Source organism: Eptatretus burgeri, chromosome 11, assembly GCF_056783735.1.
Source record: "Eptatretus burgeri isolate ZD-2024b chromosome 11, Ebu_testis_v1, whole genome shotgun sequence".
In the NCBI taxonomy this organism is placed as follows: Eukaryota; Metazoa; Chordata; class Myxini; order Myxiniformes; family Myxinidae; genus Eptatretus; species Eptatretus burgeri.
Window position 1 is genome coordinate 24674784 of NC_140971.1, and position 17190 is coordinate 24691973.

General features: G+C 41.9%; 1 protein-coding gene across 1 annotated transcript; it reads right to left on the reverse strand.

Moving 5' to 3' along the window:
* Positions 1-3162: 3162 nt before the first annotated feature.
* Positions 3163-15445, reverse strand: LOC147016677 (molybdopterin synthase catalytic subunit-like). Its single transcript, XM_085845591.1, has 5 exons — positions 15301-15445; positions 13183-13336; positions 12869-12992; positions 9806-9871; positions 3163-3356 (listed from the first exon to the last, which is right to left on the reverse strand). The coding sequence occupies exons 1-5, from the start codon at positions 15419-15421 to the stop codon at positions 3351-3353; spliced, it is 471 nt and encodes a 156-aa protein (XP_085701717.1). The 5' UTR covers positions 15422-15445; the 3' UTR covers positions 3163-3350.
* Positions 15446-17190: the final 1745 nt, after the last annotated feature.

Below are 17190 nucleotides of genomic sequence, written 5' to 3' on the forward strand. Positions count from 1 at the left end.
AAGTTTGGAGAAGTTAAGGAAAATACCGACCGGATGAGTATGATTATGGCAATTCCAACCTCATCAATGAATGTTAATAAAGCATGATTGGTGTTATGTTTCTCCTGGAAATGAAATTGTGAATTACACAGGGTATTAGAAAATAATCACTCAAATATACATAATTTTTCAAGAATTTCAGAGATGGTTGTTAAAACGGAAATTGGGTGGTAATTGCAAAACTCTTGGGAGTTGCCCCTTTTAAAAAATAAGAACCATTTTAGAGATTTTCATTTTCTCAGGAACAACTCCAGAGGCAAGTAAGAATTTATATACTGTATATAAATATATATTATCTTAATTACCTCCACCACAGAAGGTGAAGGTGGTGATGTTTTCACCCCTCTCTCTCTCTCTGTCTGTCTGTCTGTGTGCAGGATATCTCAAAAAGTTGTGGACAGATAAAGCCGAAACGTGGTGGACAGTTTGGGTGTGTGACAAGGACGAACTGATTAGACTTTGGTGAAGATCCGGATCCGACTACTAGGATTTTAAAATGATTCTTCATCATTGAGAGATAGGGCCAAAAATGATATATAGCACGAAATCTCAAAAAGTTGTGAACGGATTCGGATGAAACTTGGTGGACACGTTGGGTGTGTGAGAAGGAAGATTTGTTTTGATTTTTGTGAAGATGCCAATCCGGATCTGGATACGAGAATTATTTAATTTTTTTTTAAGTGATTCTTCACCATTGAGAGATAGGACCAAAAACGATATAGTACTTTATAATTTGATATTTCAAAAATGTATTGGGTCTGATATGTTCTCGTGGATCAGGCATTACGTGGTGGAGGTATATGCTCAACCGAGTGTTCTTCCAGTTAAAAATTGACTTACAATATCCATAATTTCTGCTGCACGAGTTGGGAAAAGAAATGAATTTGTATTCGGATTATTCAAAAAAAAAAAAAAATCAATAAAACTATCTGTAACAGGAATACTCCTGGCTAAATTTTGTCCACGATCTACAAAAAAAATCATTCAAATATTCAACAATAACATTTATCCTCAACTTCAACATTATTTATCTTAAGTCGTCTAACCAAAGTTTCTTTCTTACTCTTATTTAAAATGCCATTATATAATTTTCCAAATGACATTTATATAATTTATCTGCCTCGAGAAATAATCTCTTTTTACATTTTTTTTTTCCAAAGTCTTGTAAGTACATTTTTATAATTAGTGTGTTTCAGCCAGGTTTGTTCATTGGGATTAGATTTATACAAATAAGACAAATATTTTCAGATTTATTGCTCTCAATAAGGAATTGGTGATCCATGGAGATCTGGAATCTTCTAAATTAGTGTATTCCAATGTCTGCAAAGGATTATTTCATCATAAATATGAATATTTCCATACTTATCAAAAGGTTTATTACTATCTTGCATAGCTAAGACCTCGGCTTGAATGGCTCATCAGACAGGCGGAACACTGTTTGATGAAACATCGCACTTGCAAAGCACAAATCCAACAGTTTCTGGTCTCAGATCTAAATTAAACCTGGAGTGAGTCGTTATTTGTTATTACACACACCCATGGATTTAAGTAATCATTCATGTCTCAGCAAGGAGCTCACATGATCACGATTGGCAAATCAGCAGCAGATCATAATGGCGTTTCTTCTATACCTCAACCACTTCATCACTGCTCACGAGACATTGTGTTTGATGGTCACATAAAGTTAATGGGTGATATTTCCATGTTACGCAAGGCAGGCTATTTTTAGGATTCCCACATTAATCCTGTCTGCCTACCCATACTGTTCACAGCAATTTGAGTCGGCTTAATGCCCCTGTCTCGTGGTCTATTGCAGACTTGTGTCACTTCAATTACCCTGGGAAGGTATTTCAGATCAAAGCACACATGACCGGTTTGGTTGGTCCCTGAAAGCCACTCATGGACAGAGGTTATGTTTTCATGCCTGTCTGTGTGCAGGATATCTCAAAGTTAGACAGATTCAAGCGAAACTTAGTGGACAGATTGTGTCTCTGCCAATATCGAATTGATTTGAATTCGGTGAAGATCTGGATATGAGAATTGCTTGTTATTCTTCACCATTGAAAGATGGAGGGGGGGGCGGGGGACGATATATAGCACGATATTTCAAAAGGTTGAAGATGGATACTGACAAAACTTGGTGGACAAGTTGGGTCGGCAACAAGAACAAGTTGATCAGTTTTTGGTTAAGGTCGAGAAGCAGATCCGGCCTATCAGTGGGATACAAAATGTAAACTGTTCAGCCTGGCGGAAGTATGTGCTCTACCGAGTGCTGTTCTACTCGTATTTTTTATTTAAGTCGGCTGTTGTTTTTATTTTGTCTGCTGCACAAGGCTGTGAGGCTGTGTCGTTGATACAACGTAGGTTAGAGCAGGAATTAGGAATTTGGCCAGAGTGCTGGCAAGAGCTCGCCTCCTCTTCGTGAAGGACACAGGGATTTTTAAAGGACCACAAAATAATGGTGGCAGACATGACACCCAGTTTACCATCCATCTGAGGGATGGCACACGCACACATTGATGCCTTGCCCTGTCTAAGAGACAGCAGGATGACAGTTTGTAGCTGGGCCAATATTCAAACCCAGGTCAGATGGCTCAAAGACCAGACGGCCCCAGACAGTACCCCTTAGCTGTTCTTATGCGTTTTCTCCATTGTAGTTCCGACAACTTTCCTGAATATTAAACTTTTTTTGTGTCAACAAAAATACCTTACGACTAGTAGCAATTCTTTAGTGGCCGCTCTTACTCCCACCTTCTTGTGGGTTTGGGCAGGTAACGTTTTTGACACAAGTCTTTCCCTGGCTGGCCAGACCTGACATTAGACTGAGGGTGGCAGAAATTTGAAATTTGGCAAGGGTGCCGGTGATGTTACTTACCATCCACCAACAGGCACTGGCAGACAGGTCCTCCGGTTTAACCCACCTTTGATGTACGGCGTACACATTGATGCCTCGCCCTGAATGCGAATCACTGGGATGACAGTTTAGAGTTAGGCCAACAATTAAACCCAGACTAGACAGCTCAAAGACGAGTGCTGATACCTCGAGGTTAGCTGCCAGCCGGAAATTGATAATGCTTCAACACCAAATAAATCTATTCAGCCAAATGACAAGTACATTCAGTGTCACAAAACACATTGATACAATATTTTATTGTCCTTCCATTACAAGAAATCCAAAGTAATAATTCAGCTGATCTACAATGGCAAGTTGTATCTACAATACAATCTACTCTGGCCAATCTACAATGAGTTTCTTTTTGTTGAAAATTCAAACAATCAGAAATCACAATCAGCAGGTAATCTTCAGTTTTTCATTCCTGAGAAAGACATGAAACCATAAGTCACCACTGTAATTAAATGAAGATATTTCTCTGTAATACTGGGTGAGATGAGTAAACTGCATCAGTTCAAACTCATTTTGTGACATCCTTGCTCTTATCTTTTAATGTAATAATATAGCTGGAGTAGAAGGAAGAGTGTGGAGATGAAGATTGATGAAGAGCAACAGGGGGTTAGAAAGGGTAGTGGGCAATGAATGGGATGTTCATGCTGAGACAACTGGTGGAGAAGCGGTTTGAGATTAGTGGACCTGGAGAAGGACTATGACTGTCCCGAGAGAGATGTTGATAGTGACACAGATGGATGGGAGTGCCATAAACAGAAGTTAGGTTGATGGAAGGAATGTACAGGGGAACAAAGAGAAGAGTTTGGTTTGGACCGAGGATGTTGGAGGAGTTCAGCGTGAACATCGATTTGAGGCAGGGAAGCTCTCTCAGCTCACTCATGTTTATCACGGTGATGGAGATGGTAAGCAGGAAGGTAAAAATGAAGGGTATTCTGGTGAGGATGTTGTATGCAGATGATCTGGCTGTTGTGGTGGGGAGTAAGCGGTAGATGCAGGAGGTACTGGGGGAGTGGACAGAGGGATTCTGGAAGCGTGGACTGAAGATAAGTATGGAGAAGATTGAGATGATGTGGTTTGGGCAACAGAGGAAATAAATTAACATCTGAGGGGAAGAAGATCAAACAGGAAAATTGGTTTGAGTATCTGGGGGGGGGGACAGTCACCAGAGGTGTTTGGTCTGAGACAAAGCTGTGGAGGAGGATTCAGGTGGATACAAATGCATGGATGAGGGAGGGAGGGATTGATGACAGACAGAAAAATATCAAGGGAATTGAAAGGGAAAGTTTTGGTGTCTTGTGTAATGCTAGCCTACCTGTACAGTCTGAAGACAGTGGCACTGGTAGAGAGCCAACAGAGGCTGCAGGTCTACGAGAACAGTTGGGTCAGGAGGATTGCAGGAGTGAAAAAGGTGGATTATAAGGTAGATGGATGGATTGAAGGAGATTGGTGTGCAAGTAAGCTTGATGGGGAAATTGGTAAAAAGCTGGCTGAAGTGGGCTGGACATATACTTGGACAAATAAAGGGTGTGGGAAGGCACAATGGGGTAGGGGAGGAGGCATGGGGTGCACAAGATGGATACAAAAGCAAACTTTCAGGGATGAAAAACCTGAAATTTGGAAGGAGGTGGGCTTGGGGATGGGGAAGGGGGTTAACGGGGGATGATCTGAGATGGTGGTGAACAGCGGTCTTGAAGATGTGGAGGGAAGAATGAAAATGAAGAGAATGTGGAAGTTGGTTCCACAGCCAGGATAAAGGAGGAACAAATGAGAGGAGGTGAGCAGTCATTCAAGATTTATTCAAGGAGGGGGGGGTGGCAAAGCACAGAAAGAGCAGTGGGTGCAACACTACAAAGGAGGTGGTAGAAGACAGAGGAGGAGGAGATTGGGACCATACTCTGTGCAGTGTTGGTGCTGCTTTAGCAGTCTCCTCGGAAGGATGGCAGGCCGAGTTAACCCCACCTGGTGTTAAATCAACAGCTCAGCGGGATTTGAACTCAGGACCCTCGGATCCAAAGCCCGCCACCCTAACCATTAAGTCAACACCAAGCATAGAAGACAGAGACCACCGAGATGTCTTGGATGGGAAAGTGATAGGCCAATAGACTCAGCCTGAAGGCCTTGGTTTCCACGGAGTCAAGCTGAGAAAGGTGTGAAACAGGGCCGCTAACCCAAAGGGGAGAGCAGCACTCCATCAAGCTGTGGATGCAAAACTTGAAGGTGGATAGGAGTTGAGATGCGCCAAGGAAGGACTTTGTACAATGCAGGATGCCAACTTTGAAATGTGGTTTATCCAAGAAAGATCAAGGCTGACAGTGAGACCCAGGAGTTTGAATGACTGAACTTCCTCAAGAGGATTGTTGAGAAAGTAAATAGGAGGGTTTTCCAGATGGTCCTTTCTGAGAGAGAGAGAGTGGGAGTGTGAGATTTGTCAGAATTGAAAGGCATATTCCAAGTGTTTGACCAGCTTGTGATTTTTGTCAAGTTCTGAAGCAAGGGAAGAGGCTTGTCCGAAGTATGAGGGATGTCAGGGCAGAGGGTGGAGTCATCAGCAAATAGATAAAGGGAATTCTCCAGAATCAGAGAGGTGGATGATGAAGCTTAGGAGTAGGACTCGGCCCAGAACACTGTCTTGTGCCACTCGAGCCTTGACAAGGAGAGGAGATGAAAGGATTCCATTGAGTGCCACACATTGGCTACGAGAATAGAGGAAGTCAGTGAGCCGTGTGTGGCATTGGCCTTGGAAGCCACATGCAGAGAGTTTAGAGAGCAAGGCGGGATGTCAGACTGTATCGAAAGCGTGAGACATGTCGAGAGAGACGGCCCTGAACTCATGTCTGACATTGAGGACCTCCATCCATTGTTGGGTGAGTAGAAGCAGCATGTACAAGGTGGAGTGACCAGGTCTGAATCCAAGTTGGTGATCTAAGATGAGGTTGTTGAAGAAAAGGCAGGATTTCAAATTATATCAAGTGCAATGATCGATTCCATGACCTTGCTGATGATTGGAAGTAAGCTGATAGGTCTGTAGTCAAGGGGATCGATTTTTTGCACCTTGTTTATATCATGTAGTGATGTTGGCCGATTTCCAAGCATGTGGAAGAGGACCTAGGCCTAAGCTAAGGGCAAATGATAGGGTGAAAAGAGCAGAAAGAGGATGAGAAGAGCAGCAGAGCGGGATTTTAGGACATGTGAGCTGATGCCGTGCGGTCCAGTTGCAGAATCAGGGTCAAGGGTTGCAAGAAACTTCTCCACCCTCTCAGGTGGAAAAGACACAGAGTCCAGGAGCAGTTGGGTGTGACCGAGTAGAGTGGGTACAGAGAGCAAGGGGTAGGGGACACAAGACTTGGAAGCAAACACAGAAATGAGGCATTCAGCCTTCTCACAAGTAGAGTTGGCTGGAGTGTCATTTGAAGAGAGGGAAGGGATGGAAGGTGAGCGTACTCCAGAGACAGACTTAACAAGGCACTACCAGGTTTTAGAGTAGGGAAACAAGTTTGAATGTTCATTGTTGAGGTTGGAAAGATGTTGTTTTCTGCCTCTCCTGAGAGTGGACACAAACACTTCTTGTGGGCTTTGTGAAATGAACTGAGATAGCCTTCACTCAGGTTTGCTTTGCAGGAAGAGAAGGCAAGTTGTTTCAGAGCAACTGCCTCATCCAGGATTCAGTGTACCATTGGCAGGAAGAAGGGTAGGATAACTGAAGATGTGATGGGATGGATCCGTACATAAAGAGCAGGTTTCTGTGGAAGAATTTCCAGGCTCAGAGTTAATTTCAGTTAATATCAGAGTTAATATCGGGGCAGTAGATATAGGAGACCAGTCGTGATGTGAGATGGCTGATTGGAGTCGCCCTGCCAATCTGCTTGAGTGAAATGCCAGACTCGCCGGCGTCAAGGCAGCTCTCTGAGAAATGCCAGAGATGTTGACTCTCACAAGCATATGATCAGAGAAGCAAATGGAGCAGAGGAAGAGCAGGAGACATTTGCAGGGAAGTTTGTCATCACCAAGTCCAGAAGAGAGAATTTACCATTGTGAAAAATCTGGGTTAGAAAGTTCACAGATCGAGTTGGTCCCTTGGAGTCACAAAGTCCTTTGCCGAAGTACCATGACTGGGGAGAATGATCCCCATACCCAGCCAATTTGCATGGTGACAATTGAAATCACCACATATAAGGAAGGGGGAGTGGGGATTAGTGGTTAAAAGTTGGTCCATGTCAGAGAAAGAAAGAGAAAGAGAAAGAGGAGAGAGATGTTGATGGAGTCATCACTGTTTGGAGGATGGTACAACACAACCAAACAAGACATGGGAGGGGGGGAAGTCACAGCCAAAGGTACTCCTGGGGTTAGGAAGTGTAAGATCAGTACAAGGGCAACGAGAAATTGAGTTCTTCATGTAAAGTGCAACTCCGCTGCTGGGGTGGGGTTCAGGCCTATCACATCACAGGAGACAATAGCCGGGGAAAGACACTAGGGACGTCCTGTGGGAGGAAGGATTCTGTTAAACAGATGATGTCCAGTTTATCAGTAGCGGTATGGATTTAGAGATGTCACGTTGGAGCGGACGCCTTGGATGTCTGACGTCTACGCAGTTAGGGGCACGGAAGGAGGCATTGGGAGGGTGCAGGATGGGGTGGGAGCTTTGAGTGGGTGCAGGAGAAGGTTTGAATGGGTGGGGTGAGGGGGAAGAATTTAGGGGGTGGGGCACAGGGGAAGGTTTTAGGGGTTAGGGTGAGGAGGAAGAACTTACGGAGTGGTATGAGGGGGGAACATTGAGAGGGTGGGGTGAGGAGGGAATGCAGAAAGGATTGCATGAATCTTTGAGGGGATGGGATGGGGGGGAGAGCAGAAAGAGAGAGGGGACATTAACTTGAGAATTTTTGTTGAAGGCACGAAGAAAGGTGGTGCTGTCAATGCAGGAGGAGGGTTGGTGGACCAAGCGCTTAGTTGACGGACGGTTTTGGAAAATAATATTTGTGAAGAAGAAGTAAGAAGGACAAATAGATTGAGGTGAAGAAGTAGAACACGTGGCATACACCTGATGGTGACGAGGAAGAACATGTGGAGTATTCCTGATGGAAAAACAAAGTGAAGCATTTCAAAAAATGTTTTAAAATGCTTCAAAAAGAAGGAAGAAGCATTTTTATTCAATGAAGATTCAGTTTTGAGATATTGTGAAAGGGGGCGGGGGGGAGAGAATGGAGAACAGGAAGTCCAAGCAGAAGGAAATTCAAGTGGAATGAGATCATTGTGGAGTGAAAACAAATTCAATTTTTTTTCATTTTTTTTTTGAAGTGAGGAGAAATGGGATAATGTTGAGGAGATAGAAGTAAAATATTTTGGGGGAAAAAAAAGCAAAACGTGAAATACAGAGACAAAAGGGACACCAAATTTTGACAGTTGCTACCAGTAGAGTGGCGAAAGTAGTAACAGCATGAAGATGAATACAGTACAGCACAAACAAGGTATGATTTCACATGGAAAATTGGATGGGATACAACAGCAACACAAGGATGAAGAGAACAGAAAAACATGACAAACATGTTTCTGAAAAAAAAAATCCCTTTTAATGAGGTTGAAGCAGCAGAAACAGATTTGACCAACACGTGGAAAAATCCCTGAACCGGAAGCATATCAATGATGGGTAGTATAAAGGGATATCAAAAATGTGGGGGTGGTTGGAGTCTGGAGAGTGGAGAGAGTTGGGGATAGAGGGAAGTGGAGGAGTGTTGTGCTCAAGACAGGGAAGAAGATTAGTACCATTAGTCCTCACCCCTTATAAAGGAAAGAAAAGGAGGATAGCATCTATTGCTAGCAAATTATACTTGTAAAATATCCATCTCACTTGCTAATAAGAAATCTTTTTGAAGAAAAAAAAAATCATTATGGATAAAGAAAAACAATCAATTATGCTCATAAGTTTGTGAAATAACAATAGCATAAAACAAATCTTGTTGATGAACTGTTGCTTTCTTCTCTCAAGATGGAATCAACCACATGGTAAGTGAGCACAATTTATCAATACAATAAGAATTTGAGTGTCTAGAAGTGGAAAAAGGAGGGATAAAAGAAGAAAAAAAAAAAACGAGGAAAGTGAGAAAGTAGGAAAAAATAGAAATTGCACATTTTCACTCCACTGCATCTCTCACATTGTTCATAAGATGAAAAAGGAGTTTCATGCTGTCACTCTGGAAGGATTGTCAAATGAACCCACATGTCTCTTTCTATAGTCAACCAATGGAAGAGGCTCATTATCTTGAAATTCTAGTCCTTACCATCAGCCATGACCCCCCTTGGACCGACCAGATAACAAAGTTGGCCTCGAAAGCGAGCCGCTAAATTAAAGCCGTGTAAACACCAAGAAGCTGATCATACTTGAGAAAAGATTTGACTTGACAAATAATACCAAATGTGTTGATTTGCAAATGAAGCCACTTTAAAGAAAGAGCAAATAGGCATCCAAAGAGGTTAGGGCCGAACAGTTTCTTATAGTTATGTCTGCATATATATATATATATATATATATATATATATATATATATATATATATATATATATATATATATATGACAGGTTTTTTTAGGTTTACAATCTGTTGTTGACACATAATTATTAAAATGTTGCAGTAAAATGTGGGAACAGTTTAATGGTTGTGTTCAAATTCCTTCCATAGCATGCTGGACCAAGTAATGTTCACCAAGTCATGATAGAAGCACAAAAGTGGACCATGAGCAGTACAGCCTTCCTAAACGCCTACTCCCCTATCCTTTTGTCAATTTCCTTTTTAATAAAAACCCAACTCCCTCTACATTTTATGGAGGTGTGCTCCCTCAACATCGACGACACCAAAACAGCTTTTCTCACTTGAGTTTTGCTCCATGAACATTCCTTATTCTCTTTCCACATGCATTGGCCCTTCTCATACACCTCCTGCACAAATATAAATACACAAATAAGAATTTTGAAAAGCCATGAACCATGACAACATTCAACAAGGCAAAGTTTATGAAATGTACATTTAATAAAAGTTAACTAAAATGAATGTACAACCTGGTTTATATGTCTCATCGTGTAGATTTAAATTGAAAACAATTACATACAGATTGCAATAAACGTTTAAAACCAAAAAAGGTGTTCCTTATATCACAAGGGAGAAAAAAAATGGGACCAATAAGAGTTAAGTGGGAATTTCAAAATACGGTACCAACGAAAACCAGAAAAAGCTTTTTATTCTGTTTGGGGTTATCTGCATCCCCCAGCGGAGTGAGAGAAGGATGTGATGTGAAAATGGTGTACTCTTTCCTCATATAGAAATGGCACAAACTCGCCTCCACTTTGTTGAGAGATACCGGGGGTCTTTGACGTCCACCAGCAATCAATGCTAGTAAAGGGGTCCCAAATTAACGCACATACAAGGGACAGTGCACTCAATGACACAAAGTCCCACCTGGGAAGCATCAATCTGAAAGATTAGAATCGCACCCAGACGAGACAACTCAAAGGTAAGTAGTACACTACCTCTGCACCATCCTGTCAAATAAGTTGCAATATATACTGTACCAGTCAAAAGTTTGGACACACCAACTCATTCAAGGATTTTTCTTTATTTTTACTATTTTCTACATTGCAGAAAAACAGTGAAGACATCAAAACTATGAAATAACACATATGGAATTATGCAGTCACCAAAAAAAGTGTTAAACAAATCAAAGGATATTTTAGATTTTAGATTCTTCAAAGTAGCCACTCTTTGCCTTGATGACAGCTTTGCACACTCTTGGCATTCTCTCAACCAGGTTCATGAGGTAGTCACCTTGAATGCTTTTCCAACAGTCTTGGAGGAGTTCTGACATTTGCTGAGCACTTGTTGACTGCCTTTCCTTCACTCTGCGGTCCAACTCATCCCAAACCATCTCAATTGAGTATAGGTCAGGTGATTGTGGAGGCCAGATCATCTGATGCAGCACTCCATCACTCTCCTTCTTGGTCAAATAGCCTTTACACAGCTTGGAGGTGTATGTTGGGTCGTTGTCCTGTTGAAAAACAAATGATGGTCCCACTAAGCACAAACCAGATGGGATGGCATATCGCTGCAGAATGCTGTGGTAGCTATATTGGTTAAGTGTGCCCTGAATTCTAAATAAATCGCCAACAGTATCATCAGCAAAGCACCCCCACACTATAACACCTCCTCCTCCACGCTTCACGGTGGGAACCACACATGCAGAGATCATCCGTTCACCTTCTCTGTATCTCACAAAGACATGGCGGTTGGAACCAAAAATCTCAAATTTGGACTCATCAGACCAAAGGACAGATTTCCACCGGTCCATTGTCCATTGCTCGTGTTTCTTGGCTCAAGCAAGTCTCTTATTCTTATTTGTCTCCTTCAGTAGTGGTTTCTTTGCAGAAATTCGACCATGAAGGCCTGATTCACGCAGTCTCCTCTGAACAGTTGATGTTGAGATGTGTCTGTTACTTGAACTCTGTGAAGCATTTACTTGGGCTGCAATCTGAGGTGCAGTTAATTGGCGATTTCTGAGGCTGGTAACTCTGGGTCTTCCTTTCCTGTGGTGGTCCGCATGAGAACCAGTTTCATCAGAGCACTTGATAGTTTTTGCAACTGTACTTGAAGAAACTTTCAATGTTCTTGAAATTTTCCGGATTGATGACCTTCATGTTTTAAAGTAGTGATGGACCGTCGTTTCGCTTTGCTTAGAAGAGTTGTTCTTGCCATAATATGAACTACTACAATACAGACAAAAATAATGGTCTTTTACCAAATAGGGCTATTTACTGTCTACAAACCCTACCTTGTCACAACACAACTGATTGGCTCCAACACATTAAGAAGGAAAGAAATTCCACAAATTAACTTTTAACAAGGCACACCTGTTAATGGAAAAGTATTCCAGGTGACTACCTCATGAAGCTGGTTGAGAGAATGCCAAGAGTGTGCAAAGCTGTTATCAAGGCAAAGGGTGGCTACTTTGAAGAATCTAAAATATAAAAATATCCTTTGATTTGTTTAACACTTTTTTGGTTACGACGTAATTCCATATGTGTTATTTCATAGTTTTGATGTCTTCACTATTATTCGACAATGGAGAAAATAATAAAAATAAAGAAAAACCCTTGAATGAATAGGTGTGTCCAAACTTTTAACTGGTACTGTCATGCATAGATATGTATGTATATATGGAGTAGCAGGGGTACCCAGCATTGCATGGCAACGTCAGATCCCTCTTCCAACCCCACCCCTTGAGGGACAAATTCATCGATATGGCTGAAATAATGATGCTCTCGATGTTTATCCTCAACGCCATGGAATGAATCTGGGGTGTGTTCAGTTACCAAGTTTCTTGTAGAGCGCTTGCCAAGTGGCTAAGCACTCAAGCAAGCACTCCATTAGAAACTGTTGATAAGGAACGGCTGGCTTGGCAAGCGCTACATGATACATAAGGGAAAAATCAAAAATCCCGTGAAAAAAACGTGAATATGCCTGCAAAAAACCATGAATACACGAAGCGCAGGGCTGCATATATAGAAGCAGGTCAGAAACATAGCAAGTACGCAAAGCACAGGGCCACGAATGTAGAAGCAGGTCGCATTTTATCAAACGCGAATACATGGTGTCCTCGAATAGCAAATCCACAAATGTCGGGGTCCAACAATATATACAAACATTCATTATGTTCAGCAAAGGTGCACATCGTGCTATTATTCATCATTCGCTCCTCACACTTTGAATGTTGTACTCCAGATAATTAAGAGCTTATCATTTTTCAAAGTGATAGTAACTGCTCCTCTCGGCTCCAGCTTAAAAATAAATAAATAAATAAATAAATAATCGACTTAAGCAACATTTATGATGAATTCATAGGGATTGCCGAGGAAATGGGTACGGCTACTGCAGAAGCCAGGAACCTTTTTCCAAATGGGTACGGTCGCTTTGAGAGTGTCAATCAAGAAGGCCGTTGCTTCGAAAGCAGCTTGGCGGTGTGGTGCTGCTACGGCAATCACAACACTGGCTTCGGCAATTGGAACGACACTGCAAGAAAGTGGATAAAAAAGGTTCGGCAAATACATTAGTTGTTCTCCTCCCATACACTCGGCATGGCAAGAACCTTTTTCTGCCTCTGGAGAATCTGCATGCCAAAGGGATAATAATAATAATAATAATAATAATAATAATAATAATAATGAAAAGAGAGTGGTGCCTGTCACTTGCGCTGAATTACCCAAGGCGGTGATGCAGGGCAATGCCTCCCACAGAAGGCCACAGACATCGTGCTCTGGCACAGATCTTTTTCATCTCAGCTTGGGCCATTGATTCATAGGCTTCATACTCCAGTCTGACGACCCGGTGTCCCTCAAAATTATCTCGGGTCATACCTGCATAAACGCACATTGAAGCATTTACAGTAACTGCAATCAATTTCATTTTATACTTCGAATAAACATTTTGGGGTTACACTCGGAACTCCCATCCTGTATCTTTGTTATTAATATCAGCCAAACCTTGTCCTTTCTGTGTATTTTTCATTCCACAATCCAGATTGTCTAACAAAACTTTATTAATTAAATTTATGTTAACTCCCCAACAAAACATCCACAGCAACATCATTCAGCTTTTGAGAGTTTTGGCTTCTTCGGCCTTTTGAGACATCGGATGTACATTTGACACTACACGGTTAGCTGTTGACACCACCTCCACGGAAAATAATGGGGAATTCGCGAATGTTGGATTTCATGCTTAATAATGCATTTGTATATAATTTCCGAAAGATCAAAGGAGTCAGGTAATATTGTGCTATTGGATAGTTCGCAAAAAAATCTAGTTGTAATTATGAAGATGCATGTTCAATAAATGACGGCACCACGAACTAGTTAGAGCTGCCCAGCAGGCAAGCTGGTGCAAGTCTGAAGTTTAGACTGCTGTGGGGTCTTCATCTAGAAATGTGCAAGCATTGTGCAACCCACGTTAATTATCCTCCCAATGGGAGAGGGAATCGCGTGACTACAATAGGCAGACAGGGAGACCTAACGTCATTTTCATCGTCGCCTTGTGTGTCAAACCGGGTGTGGTCAGAGGTAGGGGTGGGTGGAGTGATTACACACATCAAATCATGTCATTCATAAATCAGCTTTTGACTTTTGTTTCTAATATAAATTAAGAATAGGTCATCAAGAAAAAAATATGAATCCATATTAACTACACAAAACTGTATTAACATATACTATGCTGTACTAACTAGAGCAATGATGTTACGTCATTCTGCACTAACATACACCACATTACACCACCCTGTTTTACCATTCCACACAACATCTTAGATGTGAGGGATCTCTGGGTTGTTCCTGGGAGATTTCTCTTTCCTTTGTTTGATCCTCTGAGCAGTTGTGTTAACCCAGGAATCAAGATACTTGACGTCATTGACTGTCTCAAGCTTTATTCTATCATGCAGTATGATTGAGACCTCTCTGGACTGGTTGAATCCATCCATCCATTGGGACCATACTCTGTATAGAGCGTCGGTGCTGCCGAAGCAGTCTCCTGAGCTATTGGGCACAATCCTGGACAGGTCGCCACTCTGACACAGGATACTCGAATGGCTCAATCATCCCAGCAAGCTGGTACTCATTTTGCCGACATCGGAAGGATGACAGGCAGAGTCAACCCCACCTAGTATTAATTCAATGGCTGAGCGGGATTTGAACTCAGGATCCAAGGATCCCAAGCCTACCACCCTAACCATTAAGCAAACACCAGGCATACTGGTTGAATGCCATCACTTTAATTTTATCAGCAATACTTGGTTGCCCTATGTTGCCGGCACTCGTTTAGACTCTCTTAAGAAGTTATCACACTTGTTCAATGTCTTCTAACCACAAGACTATGTCATAGGCAGGGTCGAGATCAGCAAGAACCTCCGGTTTGAATCTTGTACTTTTCCTTTATTCCAGTTGGAACCCCGATTCCTCCTCCTTGCCTTTGCTAGCATTTCTGAGTGCATAATCGAGCACTGACAAAGAAGTAAGGGGCAAAGGTGTCTCCCTGTCAAGCTCTCGATCAAAATTTGAAAACCACAAACTTAATTAGACCACATATTTGGGCAAATCAAAGTCGATGGCTTTTTCTTCCCCAAAATATTTTTGAAACATGATAAGCAGCTACTATATCAATAATGCAATCAAATTTACAATGCATACAAATACACTGACCCCAAGATGCTGTGAAACGTAATTCACAATGCTGAAGATCAATTCGACTCGGTAATCAAATCGAACCTGAACAATCAACATCAAGGGGCCATAACTTGCGTGACAACTGAAGTTTGGGATTGTGTCATACCCACCAACAAATAAAGAAACAGCCCCACATGACGGTGATGTCACAGCTTCCACGGCTGCATTCACATTAAGCTGCTCGTGGGACAATGTCACGTGATCTGCACCAGGCACTTCGCTTGCTGCCATCGTGATTTCTAACTAAACAATGGATCTACTGCGACAACCAAAACGCAACACAATCAGACATTTATTTTAGGAAAGGCAAAGATATCAAAATTATCAAATAACCAATAGATACATTTATGAGAATGCTTCAAGATTGTGTGGACTTAAAAAAAAATAATAATAATGAATTGGTAAAAAAAATAATGGCTAAATCCTGAAATATATATATATATATATATATATATATATATATATATATATATATATATATATATATATATATATATATATATATACATATATACATACAATGATATTTTCTACCCCCAAAAAAGTTATAAAGGGAGTGACGTCAACACTGGTCAAATATTTCAGGGGGAATGAAGATGGGAAAAACATAAACAGCGAGTTGTTCCACAATGAAGGGAGACAAGAAATACGCAGAAGACGGCCAGGTGTGCTGTCTCAAGACATTATTTTACTGCACGATCATGCCTACCCTCATGGGGCAAATATGATGCTGATCTGGCGGAGATGTATGGCAAGTTGTAAGTCATCCCTCAAGCAATAGGGGACATTTAAGATGCAGCCAGGAAGAGAGTGAAGTGGTGTTGACGTGATGTCACTTGCAGATCACAAGCAAGCGCTCATGATGGCAGCTGCAACCAACAACTATCACTTGTTAATGACGGCAGTGTGTCTGTGCTGACATCATGTGCAATTTGTCTTTCGCTGTTAAAACTGCCTCCGGCATTACAGCTCTGAGGCTGCTCTCTCCAGTCCTAATGCAGGCCGAGGCATTACTCCAAACTGGTAGGATAACTTTGATGCAAGCAGGATGTTTGTTATCTATTTATTAATTGTTTAAGGATAAGAATTGAATTCCCTTTTATACTGGGGAGGACAGAACTGGAGAGAATAATTTTTCTTTGATACAAGAGCACATCGCCATACTTCCTCTGCTATTTGGCCAAAGAAAACGGTGCAACGCGACTGCCATATTAAGATCAAAGAAAATAAAAAAGTAATGTTCAACCAAACAAATTGCTGAATGTCAAAAAAGTATATATTTGGTCATATGCAATTAACAAGAATCTCGCCATCAGCCATGTAGCCTGGTGTTGGGCTCAGTGGTTAGGATGGTGGCTTGGGATCCTAGGGTCCTGAGTTCAAGCCCCGTTTTTCATTGAATTAACAACAGGGGGTTGACTCAGCCTGTCATCCTTCCGAGGTCGGCGAAATGAGCACCAGTATACTGGTAATAGGGGCACTGCACCAGCGGCATCGCTGCGCCCCGATCCAATGATGCAACTAGCATCCAAAAAAAAGGCAGCATATGATGGGAACAACCAGCCATGATCTTTCTTGAGCAAACCGCATTTCAAAGTTGGCCTCCAAAGCCAACTGCTGACTGTGCATCCTCCATCGTACGAATTCCTTCCTTGGCACACCTGAACTCCTATACACCTATAAGGCTTTGAGCTGCAGCTTGATGGAGTACTGCTCTGGACTCTGAGCTAGGCACCCTTGCCTCACATCTTGTTCAGCTTAACGCTCGGGAAACCATGTCCTTTAAGATTATTGAGTCTATGATGAAGCTGAGTCTCTGGACTATCACTTCACCATCACAGAGAGGTTGCTGGTCTGTCTTCCAGCACCTCCTTTCTGATCTTGCACCCTTTGCTCTTTCCATGCTTTGTCTTCCCCCCCCTCCCCCAGGTTTCTGCAGGGCACACATGGTCCACCATCAACCCTCTTCTAGTTAAACTAACCAAATCCAGGATCACTGC